The 26,316-nt window shown below is 33.2% G+C and overlaps 2 protein-coding genes across 7 annotated transcripts; one reads left to right on the forward strand and one right to left on the reverse strand.

Moving 5' to 3' along the window:
- Positions 1-1,240: 1,240 nt before the first annotated feature.
- LOC144842689 (hydroxysteroid 11-beta-dehydrogenase 1-like protein) lies at positions 1,241-7,771 on the forward strand. The gene is made up of 5 exons (XM_078699223.1): positions 1,241-1,436; positions 5,062-5,192; positions 5,555-5,852; positions 6,148-6,276; positions 6,545-7,771. The coding sequence occupies exons 1-5, from the start codon at positions 1,343-1,345 to the stop codon at positions 6,772-6,774; spliced, it is 882 nt and encodes a 293-aa protein (XP_078555349.1). The 5' UTR covers positions 1,241-1,342; the 3' UTR covers positions 6,775-7,771.
- A 303-nt stretch (positions 7,772-8,074) lies between these two features.
- On the reverse strand, positions 8,075-25,640 carry LOC144842660 (TELO2-interacting protein 2-like). Of its 6 annotated transcripts, none has more exons than XM_078699185.1 (12): positions 25,556-25,640; positions 18,829-18,950; positions 18,514-18,646; positions 17,468-17,677; positions 16,970-17,187; positions 16,643-16,711; positions 15,800-15,853; positions 15,296-15,463; positions 14,640-14,780; positions 12,571-12,683; positions 11,232-11,320; positions 8,075-8,313 (listed from the first exon to the last, which is right to left on the reverse strand). In XM_078699185.1, the coding sequence occupies exons 2-12, from the start codon at positions 18,934-18,936 to the stop codon at positions 8,156-8,158; spliced, it is 1,461 nt and encodes a 486-aa protein (XP_078555311.1). In that variant the 5' UTR covers positions 18,937-18,950; positions 25,556-25,640; the 3' UTR covers positions 8,075-8,155. The 6 variants fall into 6 exon arrangements, with proteins under 6 accessions (XP_078555311.1, XP_078555327.1, XP_078555301.1 ...); XM_078699201.1 differs by lacking the exon at positions 25,556-25,640 and adding an exon at positions 25,248-25,266; XM_078699175.1 differs by lacking the exon at positions 25,556-25,640 and adding an exon at positions 24,211-24,232 and having other exon boundaries at positions 18,520-18,646.
- Between the last annotated feature and the right edge of the window lie 676 nt (positions 25,641-26,316).

Consider the following 26,316-nt stretch of genomic DNA (forward strand, 5'->3'; position numbering starts at 1 on the left):
CTGTTAAATGACACCCTTAGATGGTCGCAAATGGTACTCTCGCACGTAAAATTCATGATAAAATTGCATCTCTAGTTCGCCGGAAATGTCATTCACTCTATAGTGCGCTAGTAAACAGAGGATTGTAGCCTATATTATTTCGCCGGTAATAAAACATACGGGATTTTCAGTAAATTACCAATGGTTTATTCAAAATCAACACTACAACTAATCCCTTACTATTTAATCAAAATGTTATTATTATACTACTATATTGTTGAAAAATGGATTGCGTGATATGAAAATGGATTGATAGTAAAACGTAACAAAGATACGTTCTTGTCTGGTTATTAGGTATTCATGCAGTGATGAAGCGGAGGATTATTTTTATAGCGTTCCATTTAAAATAAATTTTGTTACAAAGAAATGTTTTGGTTGTGAACGTCGTTAAATTCGTTGGAGTCAGCATCACTTCTTTTACCAATTTTAACGATTAAGCTAACATCAAAACATTCAACAATGATAAAATGCCCTGCAACTACTTTAATTATGGCTAAGCCTATCAAGTTCCGGGTCCGGATGGATATTGTATACGATGAAATGGGACTCAATTTTAATTTAGTTTAAGTAAACACCCCTGGGTCCGCCCCTGAAGTGTGATGTACCCAAATATGGTAGTGAAGCGGCCCATAGTAGTGATATGAAATCATATTATATGGGCACATCACATAAAGAGTTCAAGACCTATATTGCCTTACGAGGATAATCTTGATAATGATCTTCAAAACGTGCTCTAATATTTAACATAGGCTATTAAGAATGTTCCAGTATCAACATTATGAAATGGGGCCTGCCTCGATGATTGAAATTTTGCTTTTTGGTTGTAAGTATTTGCAATAAATATTTCTGAACCGAAGTTTTTACTATACATAGTGAACCAATTGTTCATAAAGAAATATATTTTCGATGCATAGTCACTAATTTCGGAGCCATATTTCGTCTATCACAGTGCTTGAACTACATAACGTAATTAGTGGTGGTTGGCGTTATTTGCTCTTTGAGCTATCGCCCTCTTGGATGTATCTGAAAAGTACCCACTAATAAGGCCGCCCGTCATTCGCCCTACTGGCTTTGATTGCATTTCATAACGCTCGTCATATTTGTTGAACTCAAGGATGTGGGATTTGAATAATTAAGTATAATTACAGTGTTTACGCCTTGTATCTAACAAAGAAGGTAAATAACTTCGCACTAGTGGAGCATATAAATCGCCGTTAATCCTCTGATTCAGGCTTCACAGCGAATGAATTAATTTTCTGCTGAATCTAGAATTGTTGTCGGTAATACCGGTGTAGAGTGAAGGATGATAGCGCTACTGGTCAAATGGAGAGTACCTTTGGTAATATTAACAATTGCAATCATTATTACAATGTTATCAATGGATACATTTGATCCAGGTAAGATTTTAAGTTATATTTTTTACATATAGGCCTATATTTATTTTATTTTTGATGTATATAAACGCAACTGCAAAATTAACATTATGGCGTATTTCCGTTGGGAATTATATACAATAATACACGTACTAATGTAAAAGTTCTTACATTCATGGTTGAGCTGTTGAATGTTCAAAGTATACTTTCAAAATTATAAATAATAATGATAAGTACAAGGCCCTATTACGTAACCATACATCCATGTGCCAAACCTCGAGCTTACGTCATAACTTATAAAAGACTGTCCCGGTCATCCAGCATTAATTCCCTACGGTGGATTTTTTTGCCGTGGTGTGCTTGCTATACCATGGAGAATGCTATTAGTGTTAGTGTTACTGAAGAATATTTGTTAATTTTTTTTTTATTCTCAATCATGCGGTTGATAAAGGAACCGTAGACTAATAGCCTACTTCACAATTAATCAGACCCCGTACATATATTGCCACAATACTAACAAGAAATATCACCAATGGATGTGGTTGCATGATATTATTGTCACTATAATCAAGAAATCGGATGTGGTAGAGTACTTCACATTTTAATCGGAGTAGGGGTTGCTGGTCCGAACGACCCCGTACACATTCATGATTGTAGCAATACCTGTCGGTCATTACATGATACTAATACTGTCAATAACGATACTTAATATGCCATAGGCATATAATCGGATGCGATATGCCTACATAGTAATAGTATACTTCACATCTCAGATACGAGTGGAGTAGGCGTAGGCCTACGTACACTAAACACATAAACTTTACGATGTACTGAAACATATTTTCTATGAAAATTGTATGATAGTTATCACCATAGGGAATTCCTTTTTACGTGTATATCAACCAGAGCCGCTACAATCACTGTACAACGATTATTGATGAGTTAGTTGTTTACAATTCAATTCTGACAGCTATCCTTCCGGTTTAACAACCGTATTCAGTTAATATGTCGATTAGTTAGAGATTTATAAATGAAAAGCAATGAAGATCAACACTCGATCAATATCCGGTGATCAATAAAGGAATCAGGTTGTCGACAGGATTATGGAAGGTTCATTGTACACTAATAATATCACAGTAATCGATAACATATCAGTATTTACCTAACACTTAACACAAGTAGGTGTACTGAAAATGTATGATAAAATTATTATCTTAGGCCTGTTTAGTTCTACTGTACAAAAGGATACTGATAATACCATACTATTTAAACTCATAATTAATAATATAATATAAAATGATTGGTTTCAATTAAATCCATCACTAGTAGGCCTACTTATGTAATCATTATTACTAATAGGCGGGAAATATGCCTAAAATAGATGGAGGTTAAATTTTGATTGACGACCCCGAAAACATTTTAAGAATATGATGGCCATCCTGTTATGTGTTATTAGTTTAACTTTATACAAAGTACTTTTCTCAGTCTCGACGCGAACACGTGCACGGCTGGAATTAATCGCCCGAACAGCAGGTTCTGTACTAGTCAAATAAAGGAACAAAAAACACAAAATCATCGTCCATACATATTTTAAGCATCTTAATTCGTTTTGTTTTATAAATAACTTATGAGATGAGGTTACGATTGCATATGGCGTTGCATACCAACCCACCAGTGTGTTCATTAATCTCTCGTTTTACCTCAGTCGTTCGGTGTAGGCACATTTTAATAAATTCTAAATGAACAGAGAAGTAAAGTTTCTTCTTAAAATATGATTATATGGATTACAGTACGCTGAGCTTTGGCCCATGAAGTAGGGCGAGAGAAGGCAATTTTGTATATTTATTTATAAACAAAAATAGGCCTATTATCGTATAATAGAAGTTACCATCTTTGACATAATATCAAATATTCTTTATTCATCGTCATTATCACCGATATACATAGAAAAAACCGAGAGATGAAAAAACCTCAAGTCAACACGACATTAGGTATTTCTAGATTTGCAGACATTTATGCTAACATTTTACATCACACCTAAAAAACAATAAGTAGGCTTCATACTGCAGCAGAAGAAATTAAAGGGTGCACAACATGTCTGCATAGTCATTTTTCTCAATAGATTTGTTTTACCCCAGTATTAATCGTTTTCGGATGAACCGAAACTTTGGTGTAAAATCGCATGACCTTGGATGTCTCCTCTCGATATCGGATTCATACCCAGCCTATCGACGGAAATAATTTACGAAAAAGCCACAATAGCAAACTCAACACAGAATATTACCACAAAATATGTACCGTAAGTGATTATACTCCGTACCGCACAGGTGGGAGGCCTAGAGAAGATTACCTCATCAAAAACCGATCATTTGCCTCTCAAAAGACTCGTTCGTTCAAAAAGAATAAGCTAACATTTTGATGATTTTATATCAGTATTCCTGTGCGTATTTCACTGAGCCCACTGGGTATAATTCACTTTGTCGTTTTAAATTATAAACATATTCAGAGAGTGACTATAAATTATATTTTAGGAGTAACATTCTGGCGGTTTAATGTTTCAATGTAAAATGCAACAGCCTATCTTAGAAATAGTTTGACAGTAAAAAGACAAACGGAGTTTTAAAGGTTTCCTTTATTTTTACATAATTTGTTGTCGGCTAACTTATAACCTTCTCCTGTCTCACAGGTTCTTAAAACTACAATATGATTCTAGATATCGTTACGACGCAATAAAACAAATTATTCTTAAAATAGCAGTTTGCAGTCTAAAAAAGCCGAAGGGGTAGTCACCGAGTCTTCCATGAAAACTGGTTTACTGAGAGATAATATACAACAACATTTAATATCATCAACCTAACATTTTCAGTGAAAGTAAAATTAAAGGCCTGTAATATTACGTGGCACATGCTCAACAAAAGTAAAACAATTAAGATAGAATCGTAGGCCTATAGGCCTACGATTCAATATTAAAATCCCATGGTTGTAGGCCAATTTCCTGTACCTTATCAGTGTTATAAGCCTACTGAACGCATAAAACTGACAGCTAGAATTGTAGATAGGCTATTGGTCACATTCAGAATGAATGCTAGTGAAACCTTAAAATCTATTGACCAACCACTGCTGGTATTATTGCCATAACATAAAACAACAACAATTAGCAGATAGTCAAGTAGACTTTCAGAAACAGTGAAGCCGTATAGAAATAAGAAAAGGACTCATTAGTGGGAAGCATTGTACGTGTCCCCCGAAGAGCGACTCATTTAATGTGTGAGCGTTCAGTGCGCACCAGAAATTAGATAAATATAATTCAATATATTGGCGATTATTATCGCGTTTAATAGCGTCCAAGTTCGCGGAATAAATGAGTCACTTTGTAACTTTATGTCCAATAGAAGGTTAAGTTCTAAAACCAACGGCGGTAACCTTTGCTTGCCAATCTGGAACGAATTTATTTTTCCATTGGTCATAAATCCCATAGAATGAAAAAGACAAATTAACGATCTCTACACGACACAAAGCAATTTTACAAAATACAACACAATACAGCACTATCTCAATATAAACTTTAATTTCATTTGCGACTATAAAAAAGGAATGGTAATGATGTATTTTATACCTAAATAATTGACTTTTATGTATTTTTTTTTAGAAAGCATCAAGGGTAAACGTGTACTGATTACGGGAGGCAGCAGTGGTATCGGTGAAGCAGTGGCTTATAAGTTTTGCAGCTTGGGAGCAAAAGTGTTGCTGACTGCTCGTGGCGAAGCAAGATTACAAGAAGTAAAGTTACATTCATACTTGTTCCGTTAACGGTAGAAAACCATCGTCTTTCGTTCCGTGAAACGCAGCAATATTGTCCAATTGGTTTGCATTAATATACCGTACCAGTTCATAAAACAGATAATGGTTGCTGTTATTATTATGCAGGAAAATATTTATTTATAAAAGTTGGGGAAAAAATAAAGCTTGTTTTAATCATCGATGGTTATTTTGTTTTGTCCAAGAATAAGATGGAAAATGTCCAGACCTCAGAAGTAAGGGCCATTGAACACAAATAATTGTATTGTGTGATGGTCAGTGTCATGTTTACGCGGTCCTAGTTGTAATTATATCATGTGTATAATTCTTTTTCATATTTGAAGGCTGTTAAACAATGTAGAATACTGGGCGCCGAAGCTGCGTATTACCTACCGCTTGATATGGCAATACCAAACAACACGAGAAAATTAGTAGACGAAGCTGAAAGAAGATTTGGCGGCATCGACTATCTGGTCTTAAATCACGTCATACCCTACAAATTTGAATTCTGGGAAGGGGACTTGGAATACCTTGACCGAACTATGACGGTGAACTTCGCAGCGTATGTTGCTTTGGCAACGTTTGCAACACCGGTTCTTCATCGGAGTAAAGGGAGGATAGTGGTTGTATCGTCATTATCTGGTGATTACATTTCTATGAAAATATAAACTTATTAATGATATGCACAACAGGTTGTTGGCTCCCATAATCTGTTTAAGCCAAAGTCTAGACTACTAAGAAACCCATCTTCTTACTGCTTGAAGATACAGATGTACAAACTATACAACGCATAGGATATGCAGTGCACCTCTATGGTGAAACTGCAGTGATAAATGCATGTAAATTGGTTTACTTTACAAGTGGGTGGTATTTATATATTGTAATACTATGATAATACATAATATACTAAACATTTAATTTTTTAACATGTTTACAGGAAAGGTACCACTTCCACGTGTAGCCGCATACAGCGCATCTAAGTTTGCTATAAATGGGTTTTTTGGTGCATTACGTCAGGAGAATAAAATGAAAGGAATTGACGTATCTGTGACGCTGTGCATTATAGGTAAAATATATCTTTTGACATTCACTGCTCAGTAATCATTTTGGTGACGGTAGTGATACTGATGATGATTACTGATATGGCAATGACAATTGGTGATAATGACAATAATGATACACAATGACGCGACCCAGTGACAATGATGACGGTGATGATGATAGTATGATACAGACAATGACGACACAGTAACTAGGCCTATTACTATAATTACACTATACTATCCTACTATAGTACTACATTTCTGAAACTTACAACAAACTCCTTTCTCTAGGTCCTGTCGCAACCGAATCAGCACTGACAAGTTCCGCTGGTTTCGTTGATAAACGCATCTTTTTCACGTCATCTTCTGATACAGCGTATAAGATCGTAGAAGCAGGTAATTTACGATGGCGTGAGATTCATTATCCAAAGTCGTTAACGATATTGCCAGTACTACTGCGGGATATTGCACCCTGGTTTACCGAATGGTGCACATCATTAAGTAGAGCAGCGAAAACATAACAATTCTATGGTGCGAGATATTGAACCCTGGTTTACCGAATGGTTCACATCATTACGTAGAGCAGCGAAAACATAACAGTTCTATTGTGCGGGATATTGCACTCTGGTTCACCGAATGGTGCACATCATTACATAGAGCAGCGAAAACATAACAATTCTATGGTGCGAATATTGCACTCTGCTTCACCGAATGGTGCACATCATTACGTAGAGCAGCGAAAACATAACAATTCTATGGTGCGAATATTGCACCATGGTTTATTGAATGATGCGTAATGTTAGGCAAATTCAATTTAAAATAGCCTGCTTTAACACACAGACTAAATGTTTTTAAATGTTTTCTATTTTAAAATGGATATTTAAAATCATCATTTGTAAAATAATGTGCCTTGTAACTTAGAAATTAGAGTTTCCATTGTATGTAATATTTATACACTACCCGCCAATATCCCAATGTTTTTTTTATAAAACTCAAAGATATATTGTCCCCCTAAAAAAATATTTTTTTAAATTTTTGTGTTGAATATGTTATTTTAATGTCACATAATAGTTATTCACTCTCACAAAAAATTGGGTCTGAAAAAAAATTATTTACCTGAGAAAAATGTAATTTAAAGCAAAAAATGGTCAAATTGTCTGGAAGACAATGAGTTTTTGGGTAATTGTTTATTTTGTCTTTTTATAGGTGAAATAATTTTTTCCCCCGTTTTTTTTCTTATGGAAGTGAACAACTTCGTTAAAACTGCAAAATGGCCTATTCAAAGTCCGATTTTAAAAATCTTTATTTTGCATGATTTTGGGGGACAATACATCTTTAAATACATAATTATTATTTGCTTTGTTACAATGAGTGTGGAATTTTAACAAGAAGTAATCTTGTTGAATCATTTAACAGTAAACCCTGTATAGTTTAGGTGTGTAAATTACTAATGACTTTTGTACAAAAAATAAAAATATTTATACGAACACAATAAAATTGTGCAAGGAATTACTGTACAGTATTGTTTTTACCGCTCTGACTCATTTATCTTTTTAACAAGAGCATCAATGATGCAATACACAGTTAAAGCGCAGCCCCCAAAAGTGTATATTATGATAGACACAACAAGTTGTGAAACGTTTATTTCATAGTTTACCATATCCTGACAAATCGTTTCATACTGTAATTGTTGTTGTTCCAACAAATGGTCTAAAAAGTCTCACTTCATAGTACACTATTGGGTTTTTCAATAAACCAGAAATTGCAAACTGTTGAAGTGTTACAAACCAAGATAGAAATTTATGTTTTTTTTGTTGTTGAAATCTTTTGTTGAATTTATACTTTTGTGTATGAAATTATTCAAATTGTAAAAACAAAATACGTATAAAATACCAAATACATTTAAGTACATACAATTTGATTAACACATTCTACAAACTGTGAAATGCTCTTAACTTCTGATTCTACAACTTGCTTCAAAACTCTATTCACCGAATCATAACAGCAAACTTGCAGATTTCTTATTGTTTTTACAACAGAATTCTGGATTTCTTTTGTCACTGCAAGAAAAGTTGAAAATAAACTGATTAATTATCAATGTGTACTTTACTATACAACAACAACAGAAACGATATTCTCAACCATTCTTCCTTTTGGAAACACACAGGTTCCGAAGATCTAACTTAACTAGTACCGTAGTACAGTACCTTAATGTTAACACAACAACAGTATTCATAATTAATCTATTAGTGAGTACACCAAATTAGCAAGTAATAATAAAATGGAAATAACGAAGTAAGGGATCAGAAGCTACCAGTAAACCTTTTTTTTTTTATACTTTTGTTTTAGATGCACATCCATGTGTGCAACTGACGCAAAGGTCCTAGTAAACGTACTAAAGTCCAACAATATGAAAATTAACAGTAAGACCAGTAAGTGGATTGACCATCAAATATAATGTGGATTTAATCCATCACTTATCTATTTCAATTACAAACAATTATCTGAAGATGCCATGAAGTCCAAGACAAAATTATTAAAGTGGATAAATCAACAAAAACATTGAATTTGTTTCAAACATGAAAAATAATAATTGATTAAATTTCTAAGCGAATGGCTATACTTTCAAGGTTGTATTACTAATTACTAGCCATCTGTATGCAGAATATCACTTTAAAAAAATAGAATAAGAAGAAGAATAAAATAAACATTTTTTTATTTAATCAAATACAGTACTGTAAAATAATAAAAAAACAACTATAAGGTAACAAAACCTTCTTTGTGTGAGATCCTGTGTGAGATATTTCTAGGTAGGCCTATTATTAGAGTTACTAAAGTACAGTAGTAGGCCTGTTTGTACAGTGAGATGTATCTCTCTCTGTTTCAATTAGGCACAAAATTAAGAACATTTTGACTTTTAAAAAATGGCTTAAAAAAAAACCTGAGCCTGAGGAAAAATTTACGAGTTCTGTGTTTTAAAATTTTATTACTTGAAATATTTGTATATTAGGGAATGTAGAGTACAAACAATTATCATCTTTTTCAGTATCTTTTGTTGATATGTAAAGTTACAAGTTTAATGCGAGATTGTGGGGTTTTTTTAAACTAAAATACATTAACAGGGGAAAATCATTTTTTTGTATATATATATTTAAAACTCATTAATATCTAATGTCCTTTTTTTCTTGAATTTTAAAAGATTTTTTTTACCAAACACCAAAAGGTTATAAACTCATTACCAACAGGTGGACACAATATTAAATGCACTCATCATGTGTTATACATTGGGTTTAAATGCTACATACATAGCCTTGAACTTTAATACTTAAAATTCCCAATAAATGGTCTAGGGGCACAATCCTTGGCACCCAAGGCATAGGCGATTACCACAGAAATAAATCAGTTATGTGAGAAATTAAAGCATAAACGCAAGTAGCCTATGCAAATGTGTTTTTTTTTTTATTTCATACACATAATTTGCCCATATACAGGATGGATAAACTTCATCGTGCTAAATACCCTTTGTTGAGGCTTACAGAGGCCATGAATTACAACACTGGCACTAGCTCAGGATTGAACCCTAGATCTTGTGATTAGAAGGCAAACAACATGCTGACCACTAGCTTGTTTCATTCCTACTACTGTTGTAACAAATGATTTGGACTATAGAGTATATTCAGTGGAAAAACAACAAAATATACAATAAATAAATTGATATTAAAAAGGGCACCCTTATTACAGCATTTGAATTTGTTCAAATGTTGATCAACTTTACACAAACATATTTAATTCAGATTTTCTTATTAGTGTTTATTATTAAACCTACTAAGTCATGTCAAATGATTGCATCTACAACTGTAATAATTTAACAGAGCATATATTTTGGTTTTTGTTTTGTGGCTAAAATGTTACCACAACAAGAATGACAAATTGATTTAGCCAAGTGAAGTCATGAATTTATTTTAACATTTTGAAAATGGCATTTGTCAAGGATGTTTCCATGGAAACATCTTTATCCAACATTAATGCCAGACAAGTCACAAGGAATACTGCAAATTCTATTTCAGTTTTCGAAACAAATATATTACTGGTTTATTAACTGGCCATTTCTGTCATCTATATTACAAAAATACTAAAATCACAGAATCTTATTCAAACAAACCAATTAATGTTAAGCCTGATTCAAAGCCTGGAATTTAGCTGTTTTTAAAGTAAAATCATAAAATATTATGTATGGGCCTGTTTCTGTTGAGCAGAAATAATCGATTATTAACCGGTTTTTTTTTAATCGATTATTTTTGGCCAGCAGAAACGGCGCAAAATAAAATAACTGATTAAAAATAACCGATTAAAAACACTCAATCCATTGCATGTTTTAATCAATTATTTCTTGTTTTAACCGATTATTGCGGAGCAGTTTTGAGCTGCAACACAAATAGCGATTATTGACCACACTTTGAACTCTAGAGTATGGCAACCCTCATTCACAAGAAAAGCATGCTGTTTATTTGCGCGATCGACGATGATCAGCGATGTGGACCGAATAACAATCAAGTGTTAAACAATTGATTTTTATTATTTTGTGGGGGAGAATTATACAGAGAGACTCTAAGATTCTGTGTTACAAGTACACCTTATATCCCACCAGTCCATGCTAACAATGTTTTGCATGTCCATTTTTTAGGCCTGTTGTTTCGGAGGAAATATATAGCCTAGCTAGGCACTAGAGTAGAACCAACGCCGAACGGCGAAACAAACTTTTCTCATGTGAGAGTTTTAGGCAGCGATATGATGTAAACAAACCAATTTCTTTATGTTTGTCCTTTACTAATCCTTACTATTATTAACTCATGTTAATATAATGTAAATCGAGACAGAAAAACTGCATAACAAATAACGTTTTTAAAATACACTTGCGACATGTTAGATTGTTAATTATTTACTCTGGTCAATAATAAAATAAAAAATATAATCCTACCTGTATTACTTTCATTAAAACCTTGTAAGCACGAATCATATAAAAGTCTAAGAAGAGCTTTAAGTAGAACATTTGTGTGTCTTGTTAAGCTAAAATAAGGGAAAAAGAAATTCATTTGCTTTGATTTATTTTACAATACATCTTTTAATTGGTGGTTTCACTTCAGGATTGTATAAACATAAGAATAAATACAAGAAGACCTGTCACATAAAAATAGTACTAAATTAAATAAGAATATACAGACAGGCAGTCCAATAGATTTTTACTGTAAACAATGAATCTGACGAGAAATTATTCCCAAATTACTGTAAAAGGCAAATTTCTATTGAAATTAAAATACAATACCAATTTGTGAATTTGTTGATAATAACATGATTTTTCCATTGATGTTATAAATAGAGCAATGGAATTTTTATTAACAATACAAAGTATTATGAATAATTCAATATTATAGGTAAGCTATTTTTCAACAGATTAAATACTGATGAAAAATCATAGGAAATTTAAATTTTAAATCTGATAAAAACAAATTCTGAACTAGAAAAATCGACAGTTCATTATAAAGAACAGGAAATACTAATCATGTAACCGGCATCTTAAGTATTAATAATCTATAACAAAATCACTCATAAATTAAGAAATTTCATTTTTCATTTGTATCACTAAACAGGTAAGGCATAAAATAATAATAAAATAATGGACTAACACCAAACCATTGGAGCTTGACCTAGCACTGGTTGGTCCAGTTTGCATAAACCCTGGGGTTTGTAGCACATTCTTCTAATTAGACTGAAATTACCTTGAGGACTGGCAGCACATAACATGTGTTAGCATTAATACTGTAGGGGTAGTTTTTGTTGTTACAACAGGAAAGATAGCTGAAAATTGAGCCTCAAGTCTTAAAACCATAGGTTGAGTTAATTAGTAAAACCATTAATCCACTTTACTTATTACTCATAATTTGTAAGCCTAGTTATTATGGCATTGGCAAGTTTAACATAAAATGTGGTAAATCAGAACAAACACTTTAAGATTAAGAAAGCTGTATGCTACTAATATTATTATGTAACCATGTTTCCTATCCTATGCTTCTGCTCTGCTCTCCTGAAAAAGCTTATAAGTTGAGTATACTTTCATATACTAAACTTTTCTATTGGCAATCTAAACACTTCATTTAAGTGTTACTTTGAAAACGCAATTTAAACTTTTCTTTTTACATTGGTCGCATTTCGCTTCAACATAAATTTATTCACATACATGTACTATTTAATTTACGTAGCAGAAACATATCTCTGAGCGTGTTGATAAAATATCAAGAAATGAATAATAAATATCATACCGAGATCCAATGACTTTTATAAGTTTGTTTGTTAAGTGCAACGTAGCCAGTCTTCCTTTCTCTTCTTGTCCATCACTGACTTCAAGATAACTACTTATAATTCGTAGCAAGACCTATTAAAATATAATTTAACAAGTATTGCCATTTCTGTTTCAGTTGTAGTCTTCATATTATATATTAACTTAAAAAGACCATCACTCTTACTTTTATATGTATGTTTATGTACTACTAATTTATACTCAATATCTTACTTACTTATCTTATTTATTATTTGCTTTACTGTCATATAAGAATCTATTATGTTATATCAACAATATCTATCAATATTTACTGTACTTATATATTACTGTATATACTGTATAGAAAAGCCATTACATTATATACGTTTTTATTATTATTGTATTTAATGTCTATGTATCGCTGAGTGTACATACATATTTTTTTTTTTATTTGTTTGGTTATAACGTTTATTTGTATGTAGTTTAAGTTGACTGCACCACTAATGAATGTGTTGCCACTGATCCAAAAGTGTTTTGTCAATAAAGTTGTTATTACTAGGTAGTCTTAAAAACAAAGTTCAGAAAAGGAAAGTACAAATGAACTGAGAATTTATTGTTATTAGTTTACATCAGTTGATTGAAAAATTCCATCATTGAAACATGCAGAAAGACCAAGTCATGCGTGTAGAAACAACAACCCACTAAAGCCTATAACATTAATTCACTGTAAAATGTCAGAATAAAGTAGGTGCCACCATTCACAGATTATCAGTACTATGCAGATACTGAGTGTTTAGTGTTCAATTTAAAGTTATATAATTCCAACCATAGTAGTAGATAAGATATAAAATCAGTTACATGTAAAGCAAGTCCCTGGTGTAGTAGATAAACCTACTATTAAGAACCTATGTATACTTGGACTTGGATGTTTATTTGTTCTACAAGATTTGGCAATTTCTGAAGGTCAGCTTGTTTGGCCTTTATTACATTGATTTATTTTCAGAGATCACCACAGATGATCAGCTAAAACTTGCACAGAGATAACTGGTGATAAATGGTGTTCTAGCACCCAACCAATTTATTAACACAGTTGAGCACTTAGTGGATATGTGCGCTTTATAAATCTTATTATCTTATCTTATCTTATATTTGTTCACAGCAGAAATAAGCCCAAAGTCATTTGAATTGTGTATGAATAAAACCTACATTTTCTTGGCAGCAGAATGAGGAAAAATGTTAATAACATTCTCAAAATAACAATTAAAACCTAATCTATTGCATGTTGAAATGCCATTTAACCAGTTATGGTTATTAAATTTATAGCAACAAGAAAATTTAAGACTTTGTTTATGTAGAACTTCTTGTGTGTATGTTTGTCTTGTGTATGTATTGTCACCTATATCAGGACAGTGACAGATTATATTAACAGTCCTTGGCAATATGCCGAGAAAGAAAATAATAAAATAAATATAACAATATAATATACATATTTTTGAAAAATAGACAAGAAAGCCTAATAAAATCGGAAAAAATAACATAATGAAAAAACAGCTGTTTCCTTGAAAATAAAATATGACAAAGAACATTAATGATGCACAGAAAGGTGGTTTCTAACTGGGTTGATTTGTGAAAACTGAAAAAATAAAACCGCATTCAGGAGAAAGAAAATAAAATGACTGATTATAAACAGATGTCTTAAAGACCACTGAACAGATAAAGTCTACACCTGGTCTACACCCACATACCGACATGTACATTCTAGAACAACCATACAGATATTATAACCATAAATATTCCCACTTTATATCATTAAAACCCAATAAAATCTCGCCTCCACTTTTTTTTTTCCTATTGTTTTTCCACTACATTTGTCGAGCTTAAATATTTCCCAAAGACCAGGACAAATGGTGGCAGCAAACTTCAAAATGAATTTATATTTTTTCCAATGTCTTTTATAATAGTGTGAATTTACATTTTTAACACTGTGGCCACCACTCTGGTCTAATAAGATTCTTACCTTTAAAGCAATAACTAAATGTTAATGTGTTTAAGTAAACAGTTGAAGCCTACCTTAATATGGCGTAGTATAGTGACTCCAATCTTATCAACAAACAAAGGAACATATTTTAAATAGAGTCTTCTAAGTACAATAACTTGTTCACTCTCCATGTTGGCTAGTAAAAGTTGCAGTACCTCATCATATCTATTTACCTGTGAAGATGAACAAATGTACTTTACAATTCGACACATAGTTCATTTTATTTGTCCAAAAGGAATTCATGTTGACATATTGTACAATTGATCAAATTAGTTGAAGATTAGCAACATGGACAACTAATGGACATTTATACTAGATATTGGTCCAATGTATATATAAAACAGGGTGCTTTCATTTCATCTTGTGTCACTCGATAATACAGACAAATAAAAGCCATCTGCGCATGCTCAGAAACATATGAGCATGTGCAGAATGGCTCTCTAAAATATACAGTACAGATTCATATGGAAAAGAAAAATGAATGTGGTATAATAGCAAAACGTTCCATTATCTACTACTATACAAATTAAAACAACCAATTCCTAAGCTTGGTTCCCACTTGGACACAACATATGTTGACCAATAACAACACAATGAATCTGAACTGTCACTGGTGATTGGTCAACTCGCGTGTGTCGTCGTGTTACATCACAGTGGGAACCAAGCTTTAGATAGCAATACTGCTTACATTTCTCACACAATTGTCTTGTGTTGGCGATTTCTCAATGACTCCAAGTATACACAACATGCATGGGATGACAACGTCTAAAAGAGGGGCTTTGTTGGAGTAGATTTGAGAATGCACTGCGGAGTAGATGACACCAGCTCGATTATGCCACTTCAATTCTGTTGCATCCTGCAATAAATGTGTGAAAATACATTCTAATTTATGTTAAATTGATATTTTCAGATGATGAGCAAGAGGTCTATATTTGTCAACAAATATACACATATCATTACTTTGTATATTGTGAACTTGTGTTGTAGTCCTTGAGCATGAAAGGGGTTGCTACCCAGTCAGCCAATGAAACCAGTGATTTCATGGTAGGCCATCTGTATGCCTGACATGTTTTGGCCAACTTCTGTCACTCTCACATATAATATATCAGTCTAGTTCACATTATTGATTTATATTTATGCCTGTTTGTTAAATTTCCACCTATACATAATTTAAACCGTTCACAAAACTTACCACTTCTTTTATTATATGGCAAAGGCATTCTATCCCTATGATCTTGTTTGGCACCTATAAACAATAATCACAAACAATATTCAATTAGTACAATTTTATATAGGGAATGGATGTTGCTTTACTGTGTTTTACAATGGCTATGATTCAAGAATGGATATGTGTTCTAGTACCAAATTCAAAGGATTTACACATTTTATTAAAAGGAAATATCTGAACCACATCAGCAACCTCAAAAAAGTTTCTCAGTATAAATATTCAGAGAGGTTTCATAAAAACAGTAAAATCTATCTTGAATAAGTTTATACAAATATACATTTTCTTTGATGAAACAATTTATTATCTAACGGGTGATAAATTAAAGTAACTGTTTGACACCTTACAACATATAAATAGCAGTTTTAGTATGTTCACAATTCAACTTTAGCCATATACGTAAATTATTGAAATGTTAATTATTTATGACATAATAGCTTTCAATAGGTTGGATTATTCAATTTAAGTATAAAAGGTACATTGTCAGTCAAGAAAGTAACAGGAACTATAAAAAAAATGATACAGCTTTCAATATTGATATATTAAAATTAAGTATAAAAATGAAAACATAACTGACAGAAATAGAGCTTCATCAATGTGGTAGTACATTGTCAAATCTGTTATGACTAATACGAGTCAAAGCTGGTGTTACTGCCATTTGAAATTTAATGATAGGAGTTGTATTCATAGCTTGGTGCTTAAGATCCTTGGCTACAAAGAGTGGATTGCAATCCAGTCTGATGTTCTGATTTTAAATTCTGCATCAGAGACATTGTACAACCAGTATATAGTTTTTTTAATTTACTGTACCTGATAGTCATCTGTGAATAGCAATGCTGATGGTAAAACAATATCAAGATGTTGTCCAAGATGAGGGTGCTGTAAAATAAAATTATAACAATTGTATCACACCCACTATTTGTAATAAACACCATAAAATGATATGTGGGGACATAATCTAAATACTCACTAAAACTTGTTATTTTTCGCTTCTCATGAATTCATTGGTGTCTCTATTTTGTTACATTAATGTTTAGAGTATACGTTTCTGTAAATATGTATAGGGACATTTGATCACAAATTTTACTGATCTGATCTTTAAAACCAAGTAGTGCATTTTTCTCATACTTCACTGACCTTCATTTGCATAAGACACCATTTATAAACATGTTGGCAAATTGGTTCTTTTTTCCAGGTTGATTTAGTTAGTTTCGGTTGTAGTATTTTTAGAACTTGACTAAACATTTCCTGTGGCAGTATGCGATCCTTATCTGGTGTCTCAAGCAGACTTTCATATGTAAGTAGATGTCTGATAGAGGGCTCACCACATGCATTGCACAGGACTAACTGCAAATCTAAAAATGATCATCAGTTTTTAAAACATACCATATAGATCATAACATTATTTAAACAAGTACAGTCTGTGATTTACTTGAGATTGGTCAAAGCAGATTATTATATTGTTCAGTTACTGAGCAGATTTAAATGAACAAATGTTACATATTATACCTCGCCTTAATTCCAAATTCACAATACATTACAATGAGTTTTCTACTTTCAAGTGACAGATTGTGTCATTATATAAACAATTAATTTAACGCATGAGCATTTTATTTTTAAAGAGCAGTACCATACCTTTAGATTCTTTGATTGAATATTCTGATGTCCACTGCATGAGCATATCATGTGTAGCACACGTAATAATAATGCGACTTAGACATATTCTTAGAAACTGTTTAAGTAATTGTGTTTCTGATAAATGAGGTAACTGTAGTACATTTCTTGTAAAGTCCATAACAATGGCTGCCCGCTGTGAGAATTGCTTATTTGCAATATTATCCCAACCTGTAAATAAAAAGAGATCTCATTATGTTGCAGGTACACGTTTTAGATTTCAAAATTAGGAGATGGAGAAATAACAATGGAATTAGGTTGTTAGGAACATGAAAATATGTTCATATAAATTCTGGTTGGTACCAAGTGTAATAAATAGGTCTAGTGCTTGTTATTACTTGGAGAATATTTATTTTATTTATTTATTCATTTCCCAACCAACAGTGAGCTCATGGTTCACCACTTACAGGAGGGAACACAGACAAACACGAACATATACAAAAAAAAAACAAAACATTAAACTAAACTACTAACAATGTTACAAAACTTACGGAAATTATTACTAAAGATATCTAACTCAGGGTTTCTTAAAGTAAAAGAATTATAAGTTTGACTTAATCTACTAATAAAACCATTTTTTAAAACATTTACTCTACTAAAAGGAATATGAAAAGTAGTATTTCTTCTAAGACGACGACTAGGGACTCTAAGATAAAAATTACTAACTAAGTTACAGTCAAATAAAGAATTAATACATTTATACAAAAAAACAAGATCAAAAAAGGTTCTACGAGACTCAGGAGATCGGACATGGAAATGAAAGTCAGGATTCTGGTTGTGGCTGATGTAGCGTAAAAAAACGGTTATGCAGACGCTGAATGCGCGTAGACTGAGTTTTCGAAATAGAATTAAAAATAACAGAACTGAAGTTGAGAATGGGATGGATAATTGAATAATAAAGGTGGATTTTGGTTTGCCTGTCAAAATGTTTACAATTACGCCACATCAGCCCAAGCAGTCTATTGCACTTGCCAACAAGATAATCTACAATATGTGGTTATTTTTACTTTTACCATCTTCCTTGACAATGGTCTGGGCAGAGTCCAGCATACACTTAACAGAATAGGAGAGAGCCCTTCCGACATCACTTGATATATCATTATCTCTCAGGTGTTCTAATATTTTTTCTGCATTCAAAGACTTTAAAACAAAACGTTTATACAGTATTTCAATATAAATTATCTGACTTAATAACTATAATACTACTATAGTTTTTAGCGAATAAGGTTGCGTTGGTTGTATGGTAGAGGAAGATTATTCTAATCTATTCATTCTTATTATTAGCATTAATAATAAGAATTTTATTGACATAATATTCTTACTACTTCAGAAATGGGTGAACTGTTGTCAATATTTTCCTGCATTGCTGTGAACTGCTCAATAATTCCTTCATGTAAGGGTTCTGTTGTTTCCTTGTTATCCATTTTCATTTGTGGGATAAAACCTATAAAATAGAATTTCAAATATATAATGTAGAAAATTGGTGGTATGCTAGAGCTATATTTTATTTGATAGTGGCCTAGGACTAATATACTATTAATATAAAAAACTTTTTGAAATATGCATACAGAGTAGGCCTACCTAGAGTATAACCTAACTAAGCCCTACACACTACCAAAGACTGAGTCCATCCTAGCAGGGCCGTAGCCAGGATTTGTCAAGGGGGGGTTCGGACACTAAGTATTTGGGTCACCCCCCCCTGGGGTGGGGCCTGAGGCGAAGCGAATTTTGTTAAATGACACCCCTAGATGGCCAGAAAAGACACTCTCATGCAGCATGCTACCAATGAGCAAAACGATCGTACTTGGACTCGTGGACTATTTAAACGATAACATTTGTTGCCGTATGTTAGATGCACGTGCTCTGTGCAGAACCGCCGATTGTTTGATCATTTACTCGGTATTTTATTTTGCGTTCAAGTTCAATGCGAACGTACGTATAGGAGAAGCCCCGAAAAAAGCACACTGGGTGAAGGCAAATGCAATTCTTATTATAGCTCTATCTATAATATTTATTTACAGCAATTTGTTGAGGAAATTAAATATGCCAATGTAAATAGATGATATTGATACATTTGAGTACGTATCGGCTGGTGGTCTAGAAAAAAAATAATCGGATGCCATAATGTGAACTACAGTACATGATAGTGATACCATAGATATTATAGTGTAAAATATTAATATTCACTATAATCCTCTATGATACATTACACTTCATAGCCACACATAAATACTGATGTATGTCGGAAGGCTATATACTTTATGCATGCTGTCTGACTGCCAGTGATCTAAACAATTGGTATGCAGTTGTCTGGCGGTGTCCTTTGTACGAATCGTTCGTGCCCCAGCTCGCTGTGAGACACGTCAATATCATGTTACATGCAGGGACCAAACATTTATTTATCAGGTTAAAATCGGCAATTCATTTGCAACTCTTAGAAATTTACAGACACGTATCGCTCGAAGTACGCTCATACAGGGAAGAAGGTACTGTATGAGTTATTTCGAACGAGTTTACGAATTTTTCAATTTACGAACAACTTTTTGTACTGTGGGGCACGTATTTGGACGATTTTTAGAGATGAGGGTGAGGTATTGGGCATGTCGGGGATGGGGGTTCGCAGTCGGTTAAGGGGCAGGCCCGTAGCCAGGGGGGGGTTTTATGGTTCGGGCGAACCCCCCCTTTACAGCGAACCCCCCTTAACCAACTGCGAACCCCCATCCCCGACATGCTCAATACCTCACCCTCATCTCCGGAAATCGTCCAAATACGTGCCACTCATACAGTACCTTCTTCCCTGTATGAGCGTACTTCGAGGGATACGTGTCTGTAAATTTCTAAGAGTTGCAAATGAATTGCCGATTTTAACCTGAAAAATAAATGTTTGGTCCCTGCATGTAACATGATATTGACGCGTCTCACAGCGTGCTGGGGCACGAGCGATTCGTACAAAGGACACCGCCAGACAACTGCGTACCAATTGTTTAGATCATCACTGGCAGTCAGGCAATAATTTATAATTTACTCATAGTTAATAATCGTCATGATACTCTCACTTTCAAGCATCTTCGCTCCAGTAATGATATGTCAAAATTTTGCATCCCGACCAGATTCACCAGAACTTGGAATTCCATACCCAATGAGATTCGCGATATTTTTGTTAATGGTTCATTTATTAATTTTAAATTATCTCTAAAGCTATATTTTAAATGTCGGAGAGAAACCTTTTAACTTTTTAAATGAAATGAAATGTCTATGTTATTTTAGTATATATTCTTGTTATTTGTAATTTTTGTGTTGGAGAGACACACCTTACCGGTGACAGCGTTTTGTTTTTGTCTCTCCTCGGCTTCGTGTCTTGTACTTCATATATATATATATATTTCTATGTTTTTGTAATTATTATTTTCTGTTTATTGCCGAAATGAATAAAATAAATAAAATCATAGAGGATTATAGTGAATATTAATATTTTACACTATAATATCTATGGTATCATGTACTGTAGTTCACATTATGGCATCCGATTATTTTTTTCTAGACCACCAGCCGATACGTACTCAAATGTATCAATATCACCTATTTACATTGGCATATTTAATTTCCTCAACAAATTGCTGTAAATAAATATTATAGATAGAGCTATAATAAGAATTGCATTTGCCTTTTCGGGGCTTCTCCTAGACGTACGTTCGCATTGAACTTATTGAACAAAACAAAATACCTAGTAAATGATAAAACAATCGGCGGTTCCGCACAGAGCACGCGCATCTAACATACGGAAACAAATGTTATCGTCCTTTAAATAGTCCACGAGTCCAAGTACGATCGTTTTGCTCATTGGTAGCATGCTGCATGAGAGTGTCTTTTCCGGCCATCTAGGGGTGTCATTTAACAAAATTCGCTTCGCCTCAGGCCCCACCCCAGAGGAAGGGGGGGGGGGGGGGGAATGGACCCAAATACTTAGTGTCCGAACCCCCCCTTGACAAATCCTGGCTACGGCCCTGAGGGGGGTTCGCTGTAAAGGGGGGGATTCGCCCGAACCATAAAAACCCCCCCTGGCTACGGGCCTGCCTAGCCTATATCCAAATAGTTAGAGTATTACTATTAGTCATTGTAAATACAATTTACTATTTTTACTTTATTTTCAAAAAGGCCTAGGCCTACTATGATCCTATCCTAGTTTAATCTGTTTAAGACCTAGCTAGGCCATAGAGATGCCTAGGCATAGCCTCGCTAGCCTACGCTACTACTGACTATGTTACTACCCAAACCCAAGTATATTGATTGATAGACTAGGCCTAGGCCTATCCCTATGCTAGCCTATCCTGCATCTGGTTAGGCCTAATAGTCCATGGGATTTAGCTAAAAAATGACCCTTTTCTCACACAAATTGCAAGAAAAGGTTTTTTTGATGAAATGTGTTCTTTAGACCCTACTGAACACATTTATCAACGTTAGGACATTTTTCGACAACGGGAAGTAGCCTAATTTGCATAATTAAAAATGGCCGCCATTTTTGATAACGTACTCTGTATCTTGGAAACCGCTAGTCACAGATACTTAATTATGGTGTCAAAATCGTTAGAATATATGATTTTATATTCACTTTATTGAAAAAGTTTGTCCAAAAATGAATGGAAGTGCTATTTCTAACATTATTGACCTTTGACCTTGATTTATCATATCTCAGCAACCACTAATCGGAGATATACAAATAAGGGCTTAAATTGTTCAGAAACTACACATTTATATCCAGTCTAATGACATGTTTTTGCAAAAAATGGCCGATTCTAACATTATTGGCCTTTGACCTTGATTTATCATATCTTAGCAACCACTAATCTGAGAGACACACAATATGGCTCAAACTGTTCAGAAACTACATATTTATATTTAGTCTAATGGCATGTTTTTGCAAAAAATGGCCGATTCTAACATTATTGACCTTTGAACTTTGCACTACATAAAATAGCATAACTTTGAAAATATTGTATATATGAAATTATTTTTAGTGTCAAATTGTTCAGAACATACATGTTTCTATAGAATTCAATGACACATTATGTCCAATAATGGCCTATTGTATGGTTATTAACATTTGAACTATATTTGAAAAGGATTTTTAAACCCGGAATCTTCTTCATGTAGGCATTCATTAGAACATGTGATTTGGCACTACTTGTTTAGAATAATATGGTGGTAATTTAAAGTGCATGTAACCAGTTGATTTAATTTAGTTACTGAAAATATTCACTTTAAAAAAAAAATATTAGACATTATAGGTTTGGATTATTAATAAATTTTAAATAGGTCTTACATCTTACTCAGGAGAAAGTTGGTGTTGACACTATTAACAGAGCCAGAGTTTTTTTAATGATATATTGTACATACTTTAGGCCATGCCATTTTGCAGGTTTATTAAAGTTTTTTTCAAGTTAGCAATTTATTTTTTGATCAAATTAAATTGGCATTAAATGGCATATTCAACAAACAAATTTCTAAAGATTATTTAGTTTGAGGGCATTCTTTTAGGTTGAAACATAGTCTTATTAAGAAGGCCTTTTCTACTACTAGACGCATTGTTGACAACTGGAATTTTAAAAGATCGGTATTAATGCAACATATTTAGTTTAGTTTAATTAATTGGCTATCGAGACTCATAATTAAGCTGACCACCACTTGCAATATTTTCGCCGTATACAGTAAAAACCTCAGTTTCTTATGGAATTTATTTATTTATTTCACTAACCATATACAGTATGACTACTAGTGGTGTATAGTTTTTAACCTTTTATAATTTGTTTTTGTACTTTTTTTACGTGAATGTATTGTGTATGTTCCATGGATGTCCACATGAAGAAGATTCCGGGTTTAAATCTTTTTCAAATATAGTTCAAATGTTAATAACCATACAATAGGTCATTATTGGACATAATGTGTCATTAGACTCTATAGAAACATGTATGTTCTGAACAATTTGACACTAAAAATAATTTCATATGTACAATATTTTCAAAGTTTTGCGATTTTATGTAGTGCAAAGTTCAAAGGTCAATAATGTTAGAATCGGCCATTTTTTGCAAAAACATGTCATTAGACTAAATATAAATATGTAGTTTCTGAACAGTTTGAGCCATATTGTGTGTCTCTCAGATTAGTGGTTGCTAAGATATGATAAATCAAGGTCAAAGGTCAATAATGTTAGAATCGGCCATTTTTTGCAAAAACATGCCATTAGACTGGATATAAATGTGTAGTTTCTGAACAATTTAAGCCATAATTTGTATATCTCCGATTAGTGGTTGCTGAGATATGAGAATTCAAGGTCAAAGGTCAATAATGTTAGAAATAGCACTTCCATCCATTTTTGGACAAACTTTTTTAATAAAGTGAATATAAAATCATATATTCTAACGATTTTTACACCATAATTAAGTATCTGTGACTAGCGGTTTCCAAGATACAGAGTACGTTATTAAAAATGGCGGCCATTTTTAATTATGCAAATTAGGCTACTTCCTGTTGTCGAAAAATGTCCTAACGTTGATAAATGTGTTCAGTAGGGTCTAAAGAACACATTTCATCAAAAAAACCTTTTCTTGCAATTTGTGTGAGTTAAAAGTCTAAATCCCATGGACTATAAGCCTAGTCTTATTAGAGGGCCTACCCCTACTCACTATGGCGCTAGTTCCGTTTCGCACCTGTCATTTATTTCGACTCAAAATGTGTTAAATAAATTTATCGTGAGGACCACACCTTGGAATTAGGCCTCAAAAATACTTTTATGAAGGAGATCACACAAAAAGTAACAAATAAATGCTTTAAATTGATGAATATACAGACGTGTTTCTCGCACATCGGTTCAATGTTGATGTTTCTATGGAGCGCCAAAAGAGCAATCATAATAGAGGGCTAAAAACTCAATATAATGCGTATATTTAATGCATTTATTGGTGAAAATTACGTTCAATTTTAATATATTTTGTCAATGTCAATGCAACAAAAATGTTACTGTTGATACAGTACATGGTTTTTGCAGTTTTCGTTAACTTTTAAGAATGAAAATCGACAAGTTCATCATCATTACATGTACTGTAGTTTTTATACCTCAATGATCTAAATAATATTCCTCTTAGTCTTAGGCCTAGGCTAGGTAGTGATGCTGATTTAGGCCTAGGGTTTTGTTGCATTGACAAAATATATTAAAATTGAACGTAATTTTCACCAATAAATGCATTAAATATACGCATTATATTGAGTTTTTAGCCCTCTATTATGATTGCTCTTTTGGCGCTCCATAGAAACAACAACATTGAACATGGCGTATGCAGAATTGACGATCCAATGTGCGAGAAACACGTCTGTAAATTCATCAATTTAAAGCATTTATTTGTCACTTTTTATGTGATCTCCTTCGTAAAAGTATTTTTGAGGCCTAATTCTAAGGTGTGGTACTCACGATAAGGTTTCTTAACACATTTTGAGTCGAAATAAATGACAGGTGCGAAACGGAACTAGGCCTAGCGCGACCTAGGTCGATATTACTCTATATTCTACTCTAGTATAGTTAGTAGTAGAATAGAGGGCTAGCTAGGCTAGCTAGCTAGTAGTATAGGCCTACCTAGCTAGGCCTACTTTTAGGCCTGGCTAGTTGGGCTTTTTTTATTAGCCTTTTTAATACCAGCCTAGTACGCGTACATATTGATGAGGTAGGCCTATACATCTCAAGCCTACCCACCTATCTATCTAAAGCAACCAGTCCCACGACGTACCATGTGTATTTGTTATGCGCAATTTGAACGATTTGCGCAATTTAAAATTGCGCAAAGAATTCCTTGCGCAATTTAAATTGAAACATCTGTTTCAAATTGCGCAAGAAACGTAATAAATTGCGCAAGTAATCTCCAAATTGCGCAAGGTTTTTCGACAGATTGTGAAATCATGCACACCCATATTTTTATAGTAATTTCTAAGAATGATTAAAAATTAAAGATAATATCGCATTTCCTTATTTTAAAAGTGAAAATGTTGTTATTGTTTGCATACCAACGAAGACCCGACAAAGGAAAACGAAGCGGTGGTGTTCTCCGGCGGGCGGGTATTACTCTAGCCAGGCACTACTACTGGCTATGTTTTGATAGCAAGTCTAAACGTTGGTGGCGATAGACTATGTTGTGTATTACTACATTATTTTTTGTTATTTTTACATTTATTTTGATTTATTTCAAGTTACAATGAGTGATAATATTATTTAATTGTGTATGCCATTTATGTTGTGTATTATACACATGTTATCTTCGCATTTATTATGTTTCATTTTTAGTTTCAAATAAATTATTATTGTTAACCAATCGTCGACGTTAGCACGCATTCTGGTAGAATTCTGTTGCGCAATTTGACAATTTTACAAATTGTGCAGCGCAATTTGAAATTGCGCAAGGATTTTCTTGCGCAATTTGAAATTGCGCAAGTTGATTGCGCAATTTAATATTGCGCAAGAAAATCCTTGCGCAATTTCAAATTGCGCAAGAATTCTTTGCGCAATTTCAAATTGCGCAAGGAATTTTTTGCGCAATTTCAAATTGCGCAAATCGTTCAAATCGCGCATAACATATTGTTTTTATAAACAAAACACTGAAACACAGAGCCAGAGCCATATATATATATATATATATGGCTCTGCTGAAACATGGTATGCACCGCCCTCTATAGTAATTTAACTAAAAAGTTTAGTTCCTAATGTAAAGCAGTTTACAAAATTGAGTTTATATTTCACTAATTTAAAGTTCTTGCACTGAGTACTGGTA

The sequence above is a fragment of the Antedon bifida genome, chromosome 1 (genome assembly GCF_963402885.1).
Source record: "Antedon bifida chromosome 1, ecAntBifi1.1, whole genome shotgun sequence".
Classification (NCBI taxonomy): Eukaryota; Metazoa; Echinodermata; class Crinoidea; order Comatulida; family Antedonidae; genus Antedon; species Antedon bifida.

Bases quoted from the DNA above. Each gene is read 5' to 3' on its own strand.
- LOC144842689 (XM_078699223.1), top strand. From the start codon at position 1,343: ATGATAGCGCTACTGGTCAAATGGAGAGTACCTTTGGTAATATTAACA. The intron at 1,437-5,061 runs GTAAGATTTTAA...ATTTTTTTTTAG, and splicing joins AATGGATACATTTGATCCAG to AAAGCATCAAGGGTAAACGT. The intron at 6,277-6,544 runs GTAAAATATATC...TCCTTTCTCTAG, and splicing joins TGTGACGCTGTGCATTATAG to GTCCTGTCGCAACCGAATCA.
- LOC144842660 (XM_078699165.1), bottom strand. The intron at 17,678-18,513 runs GTAAAAATAACC...TTTTATTTACAG, and splicing joins TGTCAAGGAAGATGGTAAAA to GTTGGGATAATATTGCAAAT. The intron at 16,712-16,969 runs GTCAGTGAAGTA...TTTATTTTACAG, and splicing joins GGTGTCTTATGCAAATGAAG to CACCCTCATCTTGGACAACA.